At 48.7% G+C, this 17,192-nt stretch overlaps 1 protein-coding gene across 15 annotated transcripts in view; it reads left to right on the forward strand.

Annotated features, from left to right (window-relative positions):
• Positions 1 to 14,168, forward strand: part of ADCK1 (aarF domain containing kinase 1) — a 125,889-nt gene extending 111,721 nt beyond the window's left edge. For 10 of the 15 annotated variants that reach the window (XR_012416043.1, XR_012416045.1, XM_065549140.2 and 7 more), the window contains 4 exons: positions 4,682 to 4,831; positions 6,016 to 6,213; positions 11,784 to 11,977; positions 13,438 to 14,168. Coding sequence is in view for 13 of the 15 variants with exons in the window: in XM_065549140.2 (XP_065405212.1) it covers positions 4,682 to 4,831; positions 6,016 to 6,213; positions 11,784 to 11,977; positions 13,438 to 13,609 (714 nt within the window). In the remaining 2 variants the exon portion in view is untranslated. The remainder of the gene's footprint in view (positions 1 to 4,681; positions 4,832 to 6,015; positions 6,214 to 11,783; positions 11,978 to 13,437) is intronic. The other 5 variants (XM_073997968.1, XM_065549143.2, XM_073997969.1 and 2 more) reach the window with 1 other exon arrangement.
• The last annotated feature ends 3,024 nt before the right edge of the window (positions 14,169 to 17,192 follow it).

A 17,192-nucleotide genomic window follows, 5' to 3' on the forward strand; every position in this document is an offset into this window, starting at 1 on the left:
GGTATTCCATGGTGTATATACACCATGTTTTCTTTATCTACCTGTTGATGGGCATTTAGGCTGGTTCCATATTTTTGCAATTGTGAATTGTGCCGCTATAAACATGCGTGTGTAAGTGTCTTTTTCATATAATGATTTCTTTTCCTCTGGATAGACACCCACTAGTGGGATTGCTGGATCAAATGGTAGTTCGACGTTTCATTCTTTAAGGAATCTCCACACTGTTTCCCATAGTTGTTGTGCTAGTTTACATTCCCACCAGCAGTGTAAAAGTGTTCCCTTTTCACCACATCCATGCCAACATCTATTATTTTTGATTTTTTGATTATGGCCATTCTTGCAGGAGTAAGGTGGTATTGCATTGTGGTTTTGATTTGCATTTCCCTGATCATTAGTGATGCTGAGCATTTTTTTCATGTGTTTGTTGGCCATTTGTATATCTTCTTTTGAGAATTGTCTATTCATGTCCTTAGCCCACTTTTTGATGGGATTGTTTGTTCTTTTCTTGCTGATTTGTTTGAGTTCCTTGTAGATTCTGGATATTAATCTTTTGTTCGATGCATAGCTGTGAATATTTTCTCCCACTCTGTGGATTCTTTCCACTCTGTGGATTGTCTGTTTACCCTGCTGATTATTTCTTTTGCTGTGCAGAAGCTTTTTAGTTTAATTAAGTCCCGTCTACTTATCTTTGTTTTTGTTGCATTTGTTTTTGGGTTCTTGGTCATGAAATCTTTGCTTAAGCCAATATCTAGAAGAGTTTTTCTGACGTTATCTTCTAGATTTTTTATGGTTTCAGGTCTTAGATTTAAGTCTTTGATCCATTTTGAGTTGATTTTTTATAAGGTGAGAAGTGAGAATCCAATTTCATTCTTCTACATGTGGCTAGCCAATTATCCCAGCACCATTTGTTGAATAGGGTGTCGTTTTCCCACTTTGTTTTTTTTGCTTTGTTGAAGATCAGTTGGCTGTAAGAATTTGGCTTTATTTCTTGGTTCTCTATTCTGTTCCATTGGTCTGTGTCCTTATTTTATACCAGTACCATGCTGTTTTGCTAACTATAGCTCTGAAGTATAGTTTGAAGTTGGGTAATGTGATGCCTCCAGATTTGTTCTTTTTGCTTAGTCTTACTTTGGCTATGTGGACTTGCCCCCTTATTAATGAGTTAAAAAAGTCTTTGACACATGTTCATCCTGTATTTATTTAGTTTTATTTTTTATTTATGTATTTAGAGACAGGGTCTCGCTCTATCTCCCAGGTTGGAGTACAGTGGTGCCGTCATAGCTCACTGCAGTGTCGAACTCCTGGGCTAAAGGATCCTTCTGCCTTAGCCTCCCTAGTAGATAGAACCATATGCATGTTCCACCACACCTGGCTGAATTTTTAATTTTATGTAGAGATGAGGTCTTGCTGTGTTGCCCAGGCTGGTCTGAAACTCCTGTCTTCAAGCAATCATCCCTCCTGAGCCTCCCAAAGTGCTGGGATTATAGGTGTGGGCCACTGTGCCTGGCACACATTCTGTATTTATATGAGCTGTACTTTAAACTTCGAAAATTAGGCTTTGAGAGTGATAGTGGGTATGTATTTTTTCTAAGTTAAAAATGATAAACTACTGCATGAAAAACAAACTTTGATGTGTTGTCTTATAGTGTGTAAAGTGCTTTCTCATATGTGATCCTATTTTGACGTTGAATCTTAAGGTTGCTCTGTGAGCAAGTAGAGCAGGTGGGGTTAGTCCCATGTAGTTGCTAAGGGAACTTGGAACCAGACTGAGAAGAGAGGTGTCTTATCCCCAGGTCTCCCATGCCCAGTGACAGAACCATGCCATTCGCAGGGACTCCCCCTCTGGTCTCTGTCTATGCTGGTGAAATCTGGTTAAAACCAACATTAGGAACAGCCCCAAATGGCAAGACACAATGAGCTGGAGGCAGGTGGATTGGAGATGTTGAGATGGAGTGGGCCACTCTGGTGACTCTTCTCATGTGGACTCTTCTCATAGAGCAGTAGTTGGTGGCCCCCAACCTCCCCAACCCCACCAGCAGCAGCTCACTTTTCAGGGGCAAGGGCTCCCCATCCTGAGCCCCCAGACCGCTAGGGGCCATCTTTCAGTATAGTTAATAGGGGGCCCAGAGCGATTAGCAGTATTTCAGAAAGCTTAAGGGAGATCATACATCTCCCCATGACAGGTCTGCCCAGACTAAATGAAATGTCGTTTCTCTCCTTTTTTGGCTGGGATTCTGTCAGCTCAGTCTGGCTGCGCTGCTTATCTTGGGCTGATCAGGAGCCCTGATTGGACCTTATTTGCGTCCTTGACAAATAAAAATGAATGATTACTTAATAAATGCAATTGGTTTGGCAGATACAGCCTTTCAGAGCATGGCTCCACGAAGCTCCGAAGAGCCCCATAGAAGAGATTCTTGGTGGCATTGAGACTTGGTGGCCCACCCAGGACCAGCCCTGGCCGGGGGCCCCCCTCCAAGGAAACAGACAGTGGTGGCCCTGGGGTATCTGGCATGTCAGCCTGAGTCTGAGAACTTGACCTGGGGCAAAGTCCTGCTCCTGATGCCGACAGACACTGAGTACTGGGAGTCTATTTCACCGCAGGAAAATTGCAGGAGCTGGAGGGCTGGCGTGGTAGCGGGCACAGTGTCTTACACGTCTTCACCTCTGAAAAACGTACAATGGAAGCTAGTCTGCTCACCTTCCAGGGGTGTTATGAGAAATTAGTAACGACAAGCACAGGGTCACTTATGAGAATCACCAGGGCACGGCACCGTGGCATTCTCATTTACCTTCGCAGTGACCCTGGCTAGTGGGACTATTATTATTTCCATGTGACTGAAGCCGAGGGCATAAGCAACTGGTTAAGGTCACAAAGCTCAACTGAAGAGTGCAGCAGTGGGTGCAAGCCAGCGTAGAATAGCAGTTACTAGAAGGCTGCGGGGTCAGCTGGTGTGAATCTTGGCTCGACCTTTCTCTAGCCATGAGTAAGTTAAACCTTGATGAATCAGTTTCTCATCTGCAAAATGAAGATCATAATTGTCCCTACCTTTGGGGGGCTAATAAGGATGTCAGCTGGTTGTTACTAAAGTAGGGTCATCAAGAATGATGCAATGGGCAAATTATAATTGATTGGGATTCAGAGGACATTAATGGGGTTAGAATAAGCATCGAGGCAGGAACAACAGCATCTTAGGAAAACAGAGATGAGGGTCTCACTTACGTTGAACGCAGAGTCATAGTCACGTGTTTGCCACTGTTATAAGCAAGTGGATACATAATAGAGCCAGTCTGTGGTCCATAAATTATACCTCAATAAAGCTGTTTAACAAAGCACAGCAAGTGCCTACTATCTTGGGAGTTTATGATAGTGGGATAGATGGTCATTAATCAAATAATCACACAAATAGTGTGCTAGTGCCCTGAAAGAAAAGGCCTTTGAGAAAGTATGGCGAGAGAACCTCATCTTGCCTGGGACGTCAGGGAGGGCTTCCTCAGAGAGGCGATGCTGACCTGGGATGGGAAGGAAGAGAGGGGGTAAGTCAAGTGAAGGGGAGATGGCAGGAATGTTCCTGACAGCAGGAATAGCATGTGCAAAGGCCCTGAGGCCAGAAAGCACAGGGATCGTTGGGGAAGAGAGAGTGAATGTGGCTGGAATGTCAGTGTGGTGTGAGATGAGACCAGGCAGGAGGCAGGGCCTGGTCAGGTAGGACTTTGCAGGCTGGGGGACAGAGGAACATTTTTAAGATCCCAATCCTGTGTTCCCCACCCGTGGGCCCCAGCTTCTCTCCCCTCTGACCAGGTTAGGTTTGTTAATGACCATGGGGTCCAGCTGAGGCCAAGAGGGTTGCCTAGGGCAGCTTGTGTCCTGGGGTGTCAGCTTTCTGGGTCGAGCATCTCTTTGTCCCCTGGAAACCTGTCAACAGACCCTCTGTGGGTCCAGGTCTGGCTTTATTCAGCAGCTGTTCCTTAGCTGGGAAGAGGCTTTTAGCTTTAATAAAAAAGGGACTAGAGATAAGAAGACTGCCTCGTCAGGGAGAGCAGCAGTGACAGGATGATTTAAACGGCTTCTCTAGTGTCATTTCTTCTGTGCAGACATCATAAATCAGATTAGCACTGGGCTCTGGCAGGGAGGGGAGCAGGGAGAGGGGAGACAGGCCTGTGACTCTGGGTCCACCTGGCACAGGCCTGGGGCAGCCCCAGAGGAGGTGGTGAGGTGACCTGCTCCTGATCCTCAGCCCCCCGCCCTGTTCTTTGGAGAAGGGGTGAGTGGAATGGCTCCCCCAGCCCAGCTTTTCAGCCCATTCTCAGCTTTGGGGAGAAAATGGAGAAGGGCTGATAAAAGGGTATGGAGGAGAGAAATGGCAGACAAGTGGAAGGGCGGGTGCGGGAGGTGGAGAGTGTAGTTCTCCTACCTAATCATGTGTTCCCATCACCTCGAACTTTAAAAAATACTGGTGCCTTGTACCACCCACATGGTTTCATGATTCTAAGGTGCAGCTAAAGGTAAGAAGTCTTAAACTCAAAAAGTATGTCATCTCAGGCCATCACTCCCACGACAACCGCTCCAACCCACCGATTTTCTCTGGCCTCCCCTTAATGACCACATCGAGAGACCAGATAGAAGTCCCTGAGACAGATGTGAGTGGAGAGGAGCTCCCACCTGCCCCCGCTTCTCTTTCAGATCTCACGCCACCTGGGCAAGATGTATAGTGAGATGATCTTCGTCAATGGCTTCGTGCACTGCGATCCCCACCCCGGCAATGTACTGGTGCGGAAGCACCCTGGCACGGGAAAGGCGGAGATTGTCCTGTTGGACCATGGGCTTTACCAGGTAGAAGAGGCCTTTGTTACCCAGCCCCGGGACCTCTGGGTTTAGAGTCTGCTGACCACTCTAATTAGCTGCAGAACTGGGAGGGAGACAGCAAGAGTAGCTGGAAAGGGCCCTGCCCTCTCCCTTGGAGCTGTCATTTTGTGCAAGTCACTGTCACAGAGCTCTCAGAGCTTCAGCTTCCTCCTCATGAAGGTGAGGTTGATGGCACCCCCTTTACAGGCCGTTGTGAGGAGTAGGTGGAAATAGGCTTGTATGTTAGATTGTACTTTCCCATGGAGCCCCAGGCCAGCAAGGATCCTCAGCAGTGAGCTGTCCTCTGCATGAGCTGGGGCTTCATGGGGAAGGAGTTAATGTTTAGGCCTAGTGGGAAAGGGGGCAGGCAGCTGATGGGGGCTGGAGGGCCTCAGACTGTGTCCTCAGGATACAGATCTGGTTCAAAGGAGCCATGAGCTCCTACTTGGAAGATGGGAAGTTCACTGCCAATCTGGGCCCCAGGGCCTGGCTTGGTCCCATGAGGCAGATGGTCCCGGGGTGGTTTTCCCCAGGGGATTCTGCTCCTTCTCTCAGGGACCTGATCCCACATCCCCAAATCTTGGCCTCTTCTGAAAGGCTTAACGAAGTAGAATGCATTAGTTTAGGGTAGGCTAGCTGTTTTCACATGTGGCCCCAAAATGAATGATGGCCCAGATACAACAGAAACTTAATTGCTTGCTCACATGCCAGTCCTGGATGGGTGAAGACTGCCGGGCTCTGACCCCCAAGCTTCACCAGAGGTGATGGTGCTGGCAGCTGGCGGCGGGGTGAGGGCTTGGAGGAGCAGGCGGGGAAAGTTTCTGTGGGCCGGGCCTGGAAGTGGAGCTTCTGCCACATTCCTTCAGTCAGGCTTATGCTGAGGACCACATCTAACTTTGAGGGAGGCTGAGAAAGTAGCCTGTACCTGGGAAGAGGAGGAGAATGTAGACTTGGGTGGGCAGTTAATAGTCACTGCCACTCAGGGTCAAGGCTTGCTAAAGAGTCGCTTTGAACTTAAACCTTCAGGGATGGCGGAGCTCTGGGGGAGAAGCAGACGCCATGGGAAGGCGCAGTCCTCACCATCATCTTTTATAATGGTTGGCATCAGCTAGGGACTTGGGCCTTCGTGGGGAGACGAGGCTCAGGTCCCATCATTGCCGCCTCCACCCTAGGTGCTCACGGAAGAATTCCGCCTGAATTACTGCCACCTCTGGCAGTCTCTGATCTGGACTGACATGAAGAGAGTGAAGGAGTACAGCCAGCGCCTGGGAGCCGGGGATCTCTACCCCTTGTTTGCCTGCATGCTGACAGCGCGGTCATGGAACTCAGTCAACAGAGGCATCAGCCAAGCTCCCGTCACTGCCACTGAGGTAGGGGGCCCCTCCAGGCCCTGCCTCTTCCTAAATGCAGAAGGCAGGGCTAGAGGTGGTCTATGGACCCCTACCAAGTAGGGTCTGAGAGTCTAGGCTGGTGGGCTACGTGTGGGGGGAGGGGAAGAATTGGGACTATATTGGATAAGAAGAGAAAGACAAGGAGAAATAGTGCCCTGGATGGAAGGAGGGAAAGGCGGTGATATCTCCCTAGCTCCCCTTCAAGCCTTATCAGTCTGGAGGAAACAGGGGCACACTGACCATAATAACTCAGACTTCTGTAGCTTTAGCTCTGACCCACTCACACTAGATTCCAGGCCTTCCCCAAGTTCTCCCACAGGACCTCTGGGAATCCTTAGGGACTGTCTCTTAAATAAATCTGGCAGTACTGCTGTGTTCTGCCTGGCACTGTCTCCCATCACATGGCTCCTCTAAGGCACCAAGCTGAGATAGCCCTTCACTACTCAGGTGGCACTCAAGCAGGGGTGCTCATCTCATTGTCTGCAGACTTTTTTTTTTTTTTTTTTTTTGAGACGGAGTCTCGCTCTGTCACCCAGGCTGTAGTGCAGTGGCATGATACCGGCTCACTGCAACCTCCGCCTCCTGGGTTCAAGTGATTCTCTTGTCTCAGCCTCCCAAGTGGCTGGCACTACAGGTGCATGTCACCATGAGTGGCTAATTTTTGTGTTTTTAGTAGAGACGGGGTTTTGCCATGTTGACCAGGCTAAAGCAGCTTTTTTGTGGTCACTATTTGTAGCTCATTTCTCCATTTCACCTAGACAAGAGTCTCATGGAGTCTGGGCCAGGAGACATATTGGGAGCACCTCCACCGGGTACTCAGACCCACCTCTGCTTGCACAACAGAGGCTTACGGGGGTGAGCTCATTCCTCCTGGCTCAAGGTGGGCTCCCTTCCAGGGGGCCTTTCCAGCCTCCCGGAATTGGCTGCTGTCTTCACAGCCTATTAATTTGCCAGACCCACTTAGACTTGCCTGAATCCACGTGGGGGATGGCCTTGGGCTCCAGCTGAGGCCCCTGCTCACCACCAGGGACAGGGTTCTGCCTGTGCAGTCAGAAAGCCCTGGGCTCCAGTGCCTCTTCTTCCTTACAGTGTGACCTTGGGTGGTCCTCATCACCTCTTTGAGCCTCAGGGTAAGCTGCTTACCCTGTAAGCTGCTTTGTGATAGGCAGCTTTGGGAATGGCTAGATCCAGATTCTCAAATGATGTCATCAAAGAGGCCATCCATCCCCATCTCTTGGCTCCACTTTCCTCCAAGTTGACATCTTTCTCCAGCAAGCTTGGTGGCAAAGATGGCCACCAACTGCTCTTGGCTTCTACAGCCTTGAACTCCATCATCTCTAAGGAAGAGAGACAATTTTCCTCTTTTGTAAAATAGGGATGGTAAGGATAATTTCCACTTTATTGATAGTGCATGTAAAGTGCCTACCCACAGCTCCTGAAGTTTGTTCATTTGACAAACATTTGTTTTTGTGGGGCCGTGGGTACGAGCTGAGGATCCCATGATGAACAGGCAGACAGGCCTTGTAATTTACACTTTGCTTGAGGGAGACAGACAGTAAACAAGTGGACAAACAGGTGAATGGAATAATTGCAGGTTGTCAGTGCCCTGGACGAAACAAGTAGGGTGCTGTGAGGAGGGGGACGGGACAGCACTCAGAGAAGACCTGACTTGAGGAGGTGACATTTCAGCTGAGGCCCAAAGGACAGGAAAGGCACCAGTTCCAGGAGGAGCTTGAAGGACACATTCTAGGCACACTCAAGCCAAGGGGAAAGAAAGCATTTGGTATGGCCCAGAGTGTGGTGAGGAGGATGGTGGGATGAGAAGTTGGAGGAGTCGTGGGCAGGAAGATCATTACGCAGGGTCTTAAAAGCCATGGGAAGATGTTCCAATTAATTCTCAGCACAAAACAAAGCCCTTGATAGGCTCTGAGCAGGAGGGGGAGAGGCCCAGACTTGTTCTTTTTAAGTATCTCTCTCGAGTGGGGTGAGATGAGTGGTGGCGATCATTTAGGAGCCTGGGCCAGGACTCCAGGTTGAGAGATGACAGGGGCTCAGCCTTGGTGGCAACAGAGATGGAGAGAGGCAGTGGAGTCAAGGTGTGTTTTGGAAGTAAGATTGAGTTTCTGTAGGACTGGATGTGGAGAGGAGGGAAAGGGCAGGGCCAAGGCTGCATCATAGCTTTTTGGGATGAGTTTTATGGTGGCGGATGGTGGTACTTCCTATCATAGGGAAGACTGGGAAGGACATATTTGGGGTGGGGTAGTCAATGGTTCTCTTGAACAGGTAGAGATGTCATGGGCATCTGGTGTTCACAGAAGAGGTCTAGACTTAAAATACAAATTTAAGAGTCTTCAGGGTAAGGTGATATTTAAAACCTCAGGCCTGGATGAGGTCACATGGCATCTACTAGGTTCTCAGTATATATTTGTTTTTATTAACTAAGATAGAATTTTGTTTTTGCATTCTTTTTTTATTTTCTTTTTATTTCTTTTCTTTTCTTTTTTTTTTTTTTGAGACAGAGCCTCACTCTGTTGTCTAGGCTGGAGTGCAGTGGCTCAATCTTGGCTCACTGCAACCTCTGCCTCCCGAGTTCAAGTGATTCTCCTGCCTCAGCCTCCCGAGTAGCTGGGATTACAGGCATGTGCCACCACACCCGGCTAATTTTTATATATTTAGTAGAGACGGGGTTTCGCCATGTTGGCCAGGATGGTCTCGATTTCCTGACCTTGTGATCCACCCACCTCGGCCTCCCAAAGTGCTGGGATTACAGGCATGAGCCACCGCACCCAGCCTGTTTTTGCATTCTTATTCGTTGATAAAGACTCAGTTTAAATGCCAGTCCTTTGAAAAAGTCTTGTCTCTTCCAGAAAGCCTATTCTTACCACCTTTGCCAAAAGTCACCCCTTAATACTTGTATTGCTAACAAGGCAAGTACACCATGCCCCTTGTAGTTATTTGTCTGCACACCTTAACTCTCCAACTATGTGGTGAGCACTTGGAAGGCAAAGACCCCGTCTTGTATATCTTTTTAGAAGATCCCTGCCATCCTGGGACTGGGTCTGGTAGAGGGACATTTGTGAACGTTCTTGAGACACTTACTCCATTTGCTCACTTTGGACAACCCAGATAGATCATAAAGTTAGCTACTCCAGGTCAGCCTGATCTCAGGGATCCACAGGCTTGGTCTTTCTGAGCCCTGCTGTCATTGAGGATTAGGGAAACCTCCAACATTATATGAGGGAGAATGTTTTCCCCAACTAACCGTAGCTTAAACATAAGGAATTTGTTCTCTCTCCTACAAGAAGCCTGGAGATGGGTGGGTTAGCTCAGTGGATCAACAAATTCAGGTCCCCGGGCTAACTCATGATTCTCTGGGCTGTCCATCACAATTCCAAGATGACTGTGGTGGTTCCAAGCTTTACATCTTCATTCAGTGGTCGCTAGAGGCAGGAATAAGGTGCTAAGTCTCCTTATATAATTTAAGAGCAAGAAAACCTTTTCTAGAAGTGTCAGCCTCCCTCCAACAACCTCCTCTTGCCTCATTGGCTGAAGCAGGTCACGTGTCCCTGCCTAAACCAGTCATGTGGCAAGGGGCTGAGAGCTCAGAGCCAGCCCTGGCTGAACTCAATCCAGATTCTCTGCTGGGGCCAGGGAGGGGCTACACCTCCCAAGGGAGCATGACCCAAGGGATCAAGTGAACACTTTTTTTTTTTTTGAGACAGAGTCTCACTCTGTTGCCTAGGCTGGAGTGCAGTGGTGTGATCTCAGCTCACTACAACCTCTGCCTCCCAGGATCAAGCAGTTTTCCTGACTCAGCCTCCCGAGTAGCTGAGACTACAAGTGTGTGCCACCATGCCTGGCTAGCTTTTGTATTTTTAGTAAAGATGGGGTTTCACTATGTTGGCCATGCTGGTCTCAAACTCCTGACCTCGTGATCCACCAGCCTCAGCCTCCCAAAATGCTATGATTACAGGCATGATCCTGGGTTCTTTTAATAGAGGAGATTGGGGTGAAGACTCAGGTAGGTACCCAACAGGGTCTACTGCAGACACCCACCATCAGGATTTGTCTTAGCTGGAGACTCTGCTGCTCTGAGAACTGTCTCCCGGTAGTAGCCTGGGTGAGTGAAGGAGCTGAGAGGCTGTTGCCAGGCCAGTCCTGACCATGCTGGGTTGGGGGGTCCCTGCGGTGAGCAGGGGACTTGTAGCTGTGGCCGCAGGCACCTCTTGAAGTCTGGCTTTGTGTTGAGATGTGCCAGCCTGATAGCTCCTGCCTGAGAGGCATTTCAAGACATTTCAACTTTTGCAGTGACTCTGTTCTCAACAGCCCACACGTGCTCCTGAAAGCACTGAGAGGCCTGCTGCTTCAGAGAGGAGAGGGGTGGTAAAGCCTTTCCACAACACGCAAGGTCTCCTCATTATGACTTGGCTACTGATTGCTTCCTCAGACCTTATCTCTGGTGACCCTCCCAGTGCTGCTGGGAGGTGGGCACAAAGGGTATTGGCATTCCCAGTGTTTGGGTGAGGACACTGAGTTGAAACAGATTAGAGGACTTACCCAGAGTCGTGGAGTCCTGTGGTGAGGTGAGGAGGTGTGGTATTGCCAGATGGTGAGGGCACAGGCTCGGGAGCTGGACTGCCTGGGTTCACGTCCCATCTCACCATTTACTCGCACTTAACTTCTCAATGCCTCTGTTTCCTCATCTTAAATGGGGATGATACGCTGATAGGGTTGTTGTGAGGATTAAATCAATTAATACATGCCAAAATTGTCAAAGTGCCTGGTTTCTTTAGTAAATGCTCAATATATGGTGCTTATCGTCACCATCATCATCATATCTACGGAGACTGAAAAGGGGTCAGAACCACACTTATATTTAGGATTTGGGGCAGTTTTCTGCCTAGAGCTGTGAAGAGTGTAGGGACAGGGATCGTGGGGAGGCCAGACCCCAAACTTAAAGACCAGATGGGTCAAGGGCTGTGGCGATGACCAGCATGAAGGGCTAATCCTGGATCCTAAGCCAGGGCATCAGACCTTGGGCCACAGGTGGGATGAGACTGGCTCCCATGCAAGGACAGTGGTAAGCAATGGAGTGTGAGCAGCAGCATGGTCTGGCGGGGTGCAGGCTATGGGGCAGGACTTTGGAGTTGGGTTGAAGTCAGGTCAGCCTGAGCTAGGCTTGGAGGGGTAGGAAACCAGACTCAGCTGGCACTGGCTTCTGGGGGTCCTTCCAGACCTGATCTAAAATTGGTGGCCAGTGAAAAAGCCTTGGAGAATAACCTGGTCTCTCTCAGTGTATCCTGTGTCACATTCAGCACTTTCCTAGAAGTTTGGCTGAGACATCCCCTTCCAGGTTTGTCAGGCTATACAGCGCCTTGTGCTAGACTTGTCTATTGGGAGTGCTCCTAGCAGTGCCAAGACAGCGGTGCCTGAAGCTCCCTCCTGGGACTTCTTTGCAGCCCTCTGGTCCCAGCCTGCCAGACCCCTGCCACCCCTGGCCCCACTACCCATACCAACCATCTGTTTCCGTCTCCCCATTGCTGCCTCAGGACTTAGAGATTCGCAACAACGCGGCCAACTACCTCCCCCAGATCAGCCAGCTCCTTAACCACGTGCCACGCCAGATGCTGCTCATCTTGAAGACCAATGACCTGCTGCGTGGCATCGAGGCCGCCCTGGGCACCCGTGCCAGCGCCAGCTCCTTTCTCAACATGTCACGTTGCTGCATCAGAGCGCTAGCCGAGTGAGTGTGGGCTTCTCCCTCTCCTCCCCTCCTAGCCCCCTGGCCTGCCCCAGGGGTCCTGCTTTTGCTGCCACCTTTCCCCACCAGTCTACAGGGCCCTGCCTGAGCTTCCAAATCTCCAGATCTCCCTGCAGGAAAAGTTAAAGTTTGAAATGTTTTCTGAGAGTCTCAGCCCCATCCAAGTATCCCAAGTTTGAGGACAGGAAGCCCTGGTGTGTATCTCTCCATTAATTGGTCCTGGAACTTGTCAGCCAGGCCAGTGCTCTTTGTCCTGTAGGTGAGAGTGTGACTCAGATTCTCTTGATCTCAGATCTATTTATTTATTTAATTTATTTATTTTCTTTTTTGAGAGAGTCTGACTGTGTCCCCCAGGCTGGAGTAGAGTGGTGTGATCTCGGCTCACTGCAACCTTCATCTCCCGAGTTCAAGCGATTCTCCTGCCTCAGTCTCCCGAGTCGTTAGAATTACAGGCTCCTACCACCACGCCCAGCTAATTTTTATATTTTAGTAGAGACGGGGTTTTACCATGTTGGCCAGGCTGGTTTTGAACTCCTGACCTCAAGTGATCCACCTGCCTTGGCCTCCCAAAGTCCTGGGATTACAGGCGTAAGCCACCATGTCTGGCTTCAGATCTTTTTAGATGCCTCAGCACCTTTGGGCATTCATGAGGAAGAGAAGTGTGCTTCCTCAGGGAGCTGGTTCCAGAGGAAAGAGGGTTTCAGGCTCTATTACTGAGTGTGACGAATACGTTGGAAGGGCCACACTCTGGCTGATTGTTCTCACTCAAGAGAGGAAGCTTAGATGATGCTCAATTCCATGCTAGGAATGGACCATTCTGGGAACCTATATCATGTGCCCACTATCAAATATTGAATTAGTTTACAGCATAATATACTGCACACTGAAAGGGCCAACTTTGATGTATTCTTCCTCTGAGGGTTCAGGAAATGAAGTCTTGAATAGGTCATCATCATAAACACCAGTTTTCATCATGTCCTTTTGTGGGTGCAGAAGGGATTGAGCTGGGCTGAATTCATAATGGCCTTAGCCTCCCAGGACCACCTGACCAGGTTTCCAAGTGATTCTTATCCTTAGAAAGTTTGGAAAGGCTTTGACTATTTTTGAGTTTGGGGGATTCTTGGTTGGCATATATTTACCATGCTTTTGGAGAAAGAAACATTGGAATGATCTACCCAAATGGGTTTATTAGACCTTTGATGCCCTGTGAAACAACTGCTTTTATTTATCCCACTTATTTGAAAAACTCCTTTGAAATATTTGAGTTCCTCTGGCTCCTGATTGAGTAGTGGTATAGTATGATCCTGTATCCAAGAGAGGTCCGTAGGGGCAGGGAGCTGGTGAGTTGGCCAAAGCCACCATCTTTAGTTTTTCTAAATGATACAGAGCTGGTGTTTCTTGCCTCTTTATTTCTTTTCTCTTTCTTCTTTCCCTTCTTCCAGGCACAAGAAGAAGAATACCTGTTCATTCTTCAGAAGAACCCAGATCTCTTTCAGAGAGGCCTTCAACTTATGGCAGATCAACCTCCATGAGCTCATCCTGCGTGTGAAGGGGTTGAAGCTGGCTGACCGGGTCTTGGCCCTAATATGCTGGCTGTTCCCTGCTCCACTCTGATTGGAATTGCTCTCCCTGCCCCATTCTGATGTCTTTCCACTCCTCAGCCCCTCATCCTGCCTCCACCCAGCTGCTCCATTTTTGCCACATGGTGGCCTGCAGCCCCAGAGTCACTGTCCATGTCACCATCCTCCTCCTCTTTTGGAATCCTCTCTGCATACTGTGGCCCTTATCTCAGGGCCCACAGGCTGAACTGTGGCATAGCTCTCTCTTCTTCTCCAAGAAGACTCAGCAGCCTACATTCCCACTCCTGGTATGTGCCATTGGGTTGGATGTCCCCACTACTTCCATTAACCCTTCCCATTGCCAAGACGTGCCACGGGTGCCACTGGGGGCACACTGAACTTGTAGGGAGTTTGATTTTGTTGGAGATGAACATGGTCTCTGAACTTGACAGAGAACAGCTTCCCTTTCCTAGCCATGTCACCCTCCAAAGGAAGTCACACCTCAGCGAGGTGGTTTGGCATCTGGGGCCGACTCCATTGCAGCCATGAGCTCACTGCTGTCAGTGACCTTTGGTGTTTTCTGTACTGTTTCAATAAAAACTCCTTCAAGGTTCCAGGGTTTGTCCATCATAACTCACTTGACCCCAGGCACATGCCCTTCCAGAGTGTGCTCATGGTCCTCGCCAAGGGCTTATGGTTCCTCTTGGTTGCCGCTTCCTCAGGGTTTCCCAGGGAGATCTAGGGAACAGAAGGCCCGGGGCTGTTTGGTGGGATTTGTATTCTAGGTTGGGAGTTCGCCCACAATGCCCATTAGGTCAGAGTGGACCTGAATTGAATATTGGTGTGATCTTCTGCCTGGCTTCTTGCTCCTATAATCCTTCCAACCGGTGGGGCCACTTCAACTGTGGGGCTACTTCCTGCTTCTTGGGGGTTTCTCTCACCTTCCAAGACTCTGAGACTCTGGTTGGAGGAGTTAAGCAGCCCAGGGCCAGGAACTCAGAGGCTCAGCTGAAACCTTGCACCTTGGTTTTCTGTGACCTGAGCACCAACCTTGTTCTACTGTTTCCTGACTTATTCCTTTGGTTCTCATTCAGTGGCCCCAGTTTTAGGCCTGGAATTCTACTTGTCTCCCCGCAGTCCTTCTGGAGACCTTAGTCCTCTTGCTGAAACCTCCGTCACTGTGGCTAGGTTTTCACTTGGAAACTTCTGTGTTTCTACCCCATTGCTTGCTGCCAGCGCTGCCTCTCCTCCCAGCCTGGTTGTCTGCTTCTGTTTCTTGGACATCCCTAAACTCCTGCTCTAATTCCCATGTCTTTGTCGTTGGCAGGTCCTACTGTCTGCTCTCACGGACAATAATTGTGTTTGAGCCTCTCCGATCTTACTTCACCCAATTCACAAGGGCAGAAAAAATCCTGAATTTGAGCCTAATTTTCTGTACTCTTTATTCATAGTACAGCAAGCAGATTTTTCAGTGATCAGCGACAATTCACAATCCTTTTATTTCCCGAAAGAATTAATTGTTCTTAGTGACCAGTTGGATGCACCCAGGGACCAGAGAGTATAATTTGCAATATCTGATTATTAATCGTGAGGATGTGTGCTGCATAGTCTATTTTATGGTGTCTTTTATAGCCACTGAAGTAAATATAAATGTCCTTTCTGTTCAAGGTCATGGTTACTTGCTTTTTAGTTTGGGTATGTGTAATGGTTGGCTTCCTACTGTCCTGGGATCTAAAACATCAGCATGGTGCCAGTGGGCCCAGCACCCAGAACAGTTAGCTGGGGTGAGCAGAGAGGCAAGAAGAGTTGGGAGTATGGGGCTATGTGAAGATAGCAAGGAAGGAGGTGGATGTTTACTGAGTACCTGCCATATGTGAGAGCCTGTGTTAGGCTCTGCAAATATATTACATCATTGAGTTGTCCTATCAGCTCTGTGATGGAGGGGTTATTAGTCTCATCTTACAGAGGTGGGGACCAAGGCTCAGAGAGGTTTAGTAATTTGCCTGTGGTCACACAGGCCTGTGGTTTTAAATTTTTTTCTTTTAAATTCTACAGGCTGTAGAGATGGAATATATTTGCTTCTTGGGCTGTCTTACATGCCTGAGTTTGGGTCTCAAATGTCCTGAATTCAGAGAAAATTGGATTTACAGGAGTAGGGTAAGAGGAGGGAGTCGATGGGTAAAGAAGGCAAAAGCCCTGGAAGATGCAGACTACCACCAGATGTTACCCAGGGCCTAAGACAGGATGGACCTGGACCACTACATTTCTGCAGTGCAGTTCTGACACTAACCAGCTGCAGTTAGTGCAAACTCTGCAGTCTTGAGGACACAGTTCCCCATCAGACTGCCCTTACTTCAGCCACAAGCTTCAGGTGTGGGGGCCCCAGACCACCTGTACTTCTGACCAACTACAAATTTGGGGATTCCCATAGCCCCCTCGTGTTTGATAGTTTGCTAGAATGATCCACAGAACTCAGGAAAGCACTCTACTTATAATTACAGTTTTAATATAAAGGATACAACTCAGGACCAGCCACATGAGCCACACAGGGGAGATCTGGGAGGGTCTTGAGTGCAGAACTTCCATGTCCTCTCCCCACATCAATGTGTTCACCAAGCTTCAGTGTTCAGAGTTTTTATTGGGGTCCTATTACATAGGCATGATTTATTGAATCATGGACCACATTAAATGAACTCAGTCTCCTGTTTCTTTCCCCTCCCCAGAGGAGGCTGGGGTAATCTTGCCCCCATTCAAAGTCATCTAGTTAGCATAAACTTAGGTGTGCCACAAGGGGCACACCATGAATAACAGACATTCCTATCCCTTGGGAGTTTCCAGGGATTTAGAGGAACCAGCACAAAGACCAGGCAAATTCTTCAACATTTGACAACCACTGTGGTGAGTTCTTGACTTATCCTGGGGCTGAGGTAAGCTTTTATTGACTGGCTGCTGTCCTGGGCCTTCTATTTGGCTTGGGTGGAGTCATCTCTGGAGTTCAAATCTGTAGGAGAACCCTCTCTCCCGGATCTTGTTCTGCAGTTCAGAAACACTCGGGTGAACTTTGCCCTGATCCCTTCTCTCTCCTGTGGAATTTGCCATGAGGGTTTGCCATTGATTTGGGTTTGGTGCTTTTCAACAAAATTCTGCAGCTTCCCTCACCCCTCAGCAGTGATAATGTCTCTCTGCTAGGCATCACCAGTTTTGATGAATGTTTTCTCATAACATGTGGGTACTTCTTATTTAACCTAGTCATTGGCCTCTTTGATTTAGGCAACATAGCTATTATTCCTCCTCCCTCTTCTTAGGTGGAGGGAAGAGGAATTCTGACTCTGGCCTATTTGGTCCAGAGCCTCTCAGATATGTAAGTGTAAATGTCCTGGCTTATGGTACAGTGCTCATAAGCATGCAAGCATTTAGAATTGTACTATTTGGCTGGGCATGGTGGCTCACACCTATAATCCCAGCACTTTGGGTGGCCGAGGGTGGATCACGAGGTCAGGAGTTCGAGACCAGCCTGGCCAGTATGGTGAAACCCCATCACTACTAAAAATACAAAAATTAGCCAGGCATGGTGGTGCGTGACTTTGCTGTGGAAGCAAAGTCTATTATAAAAATACAAAAATTAGCCAGGCATGGTG

This window comes from Macaca fascicularis, chromosome 7 (assembly GCF_037993035.2).
Source record: "Macaca fascicularis isolate 582-1 chromosome 7, T2T-MFA8v1.1".
NCBI lineage: Eukaryota > Metazoa > Chordata > Mammalia > Primates > Cercopithecidae > Macaca > Macaca fascicularis.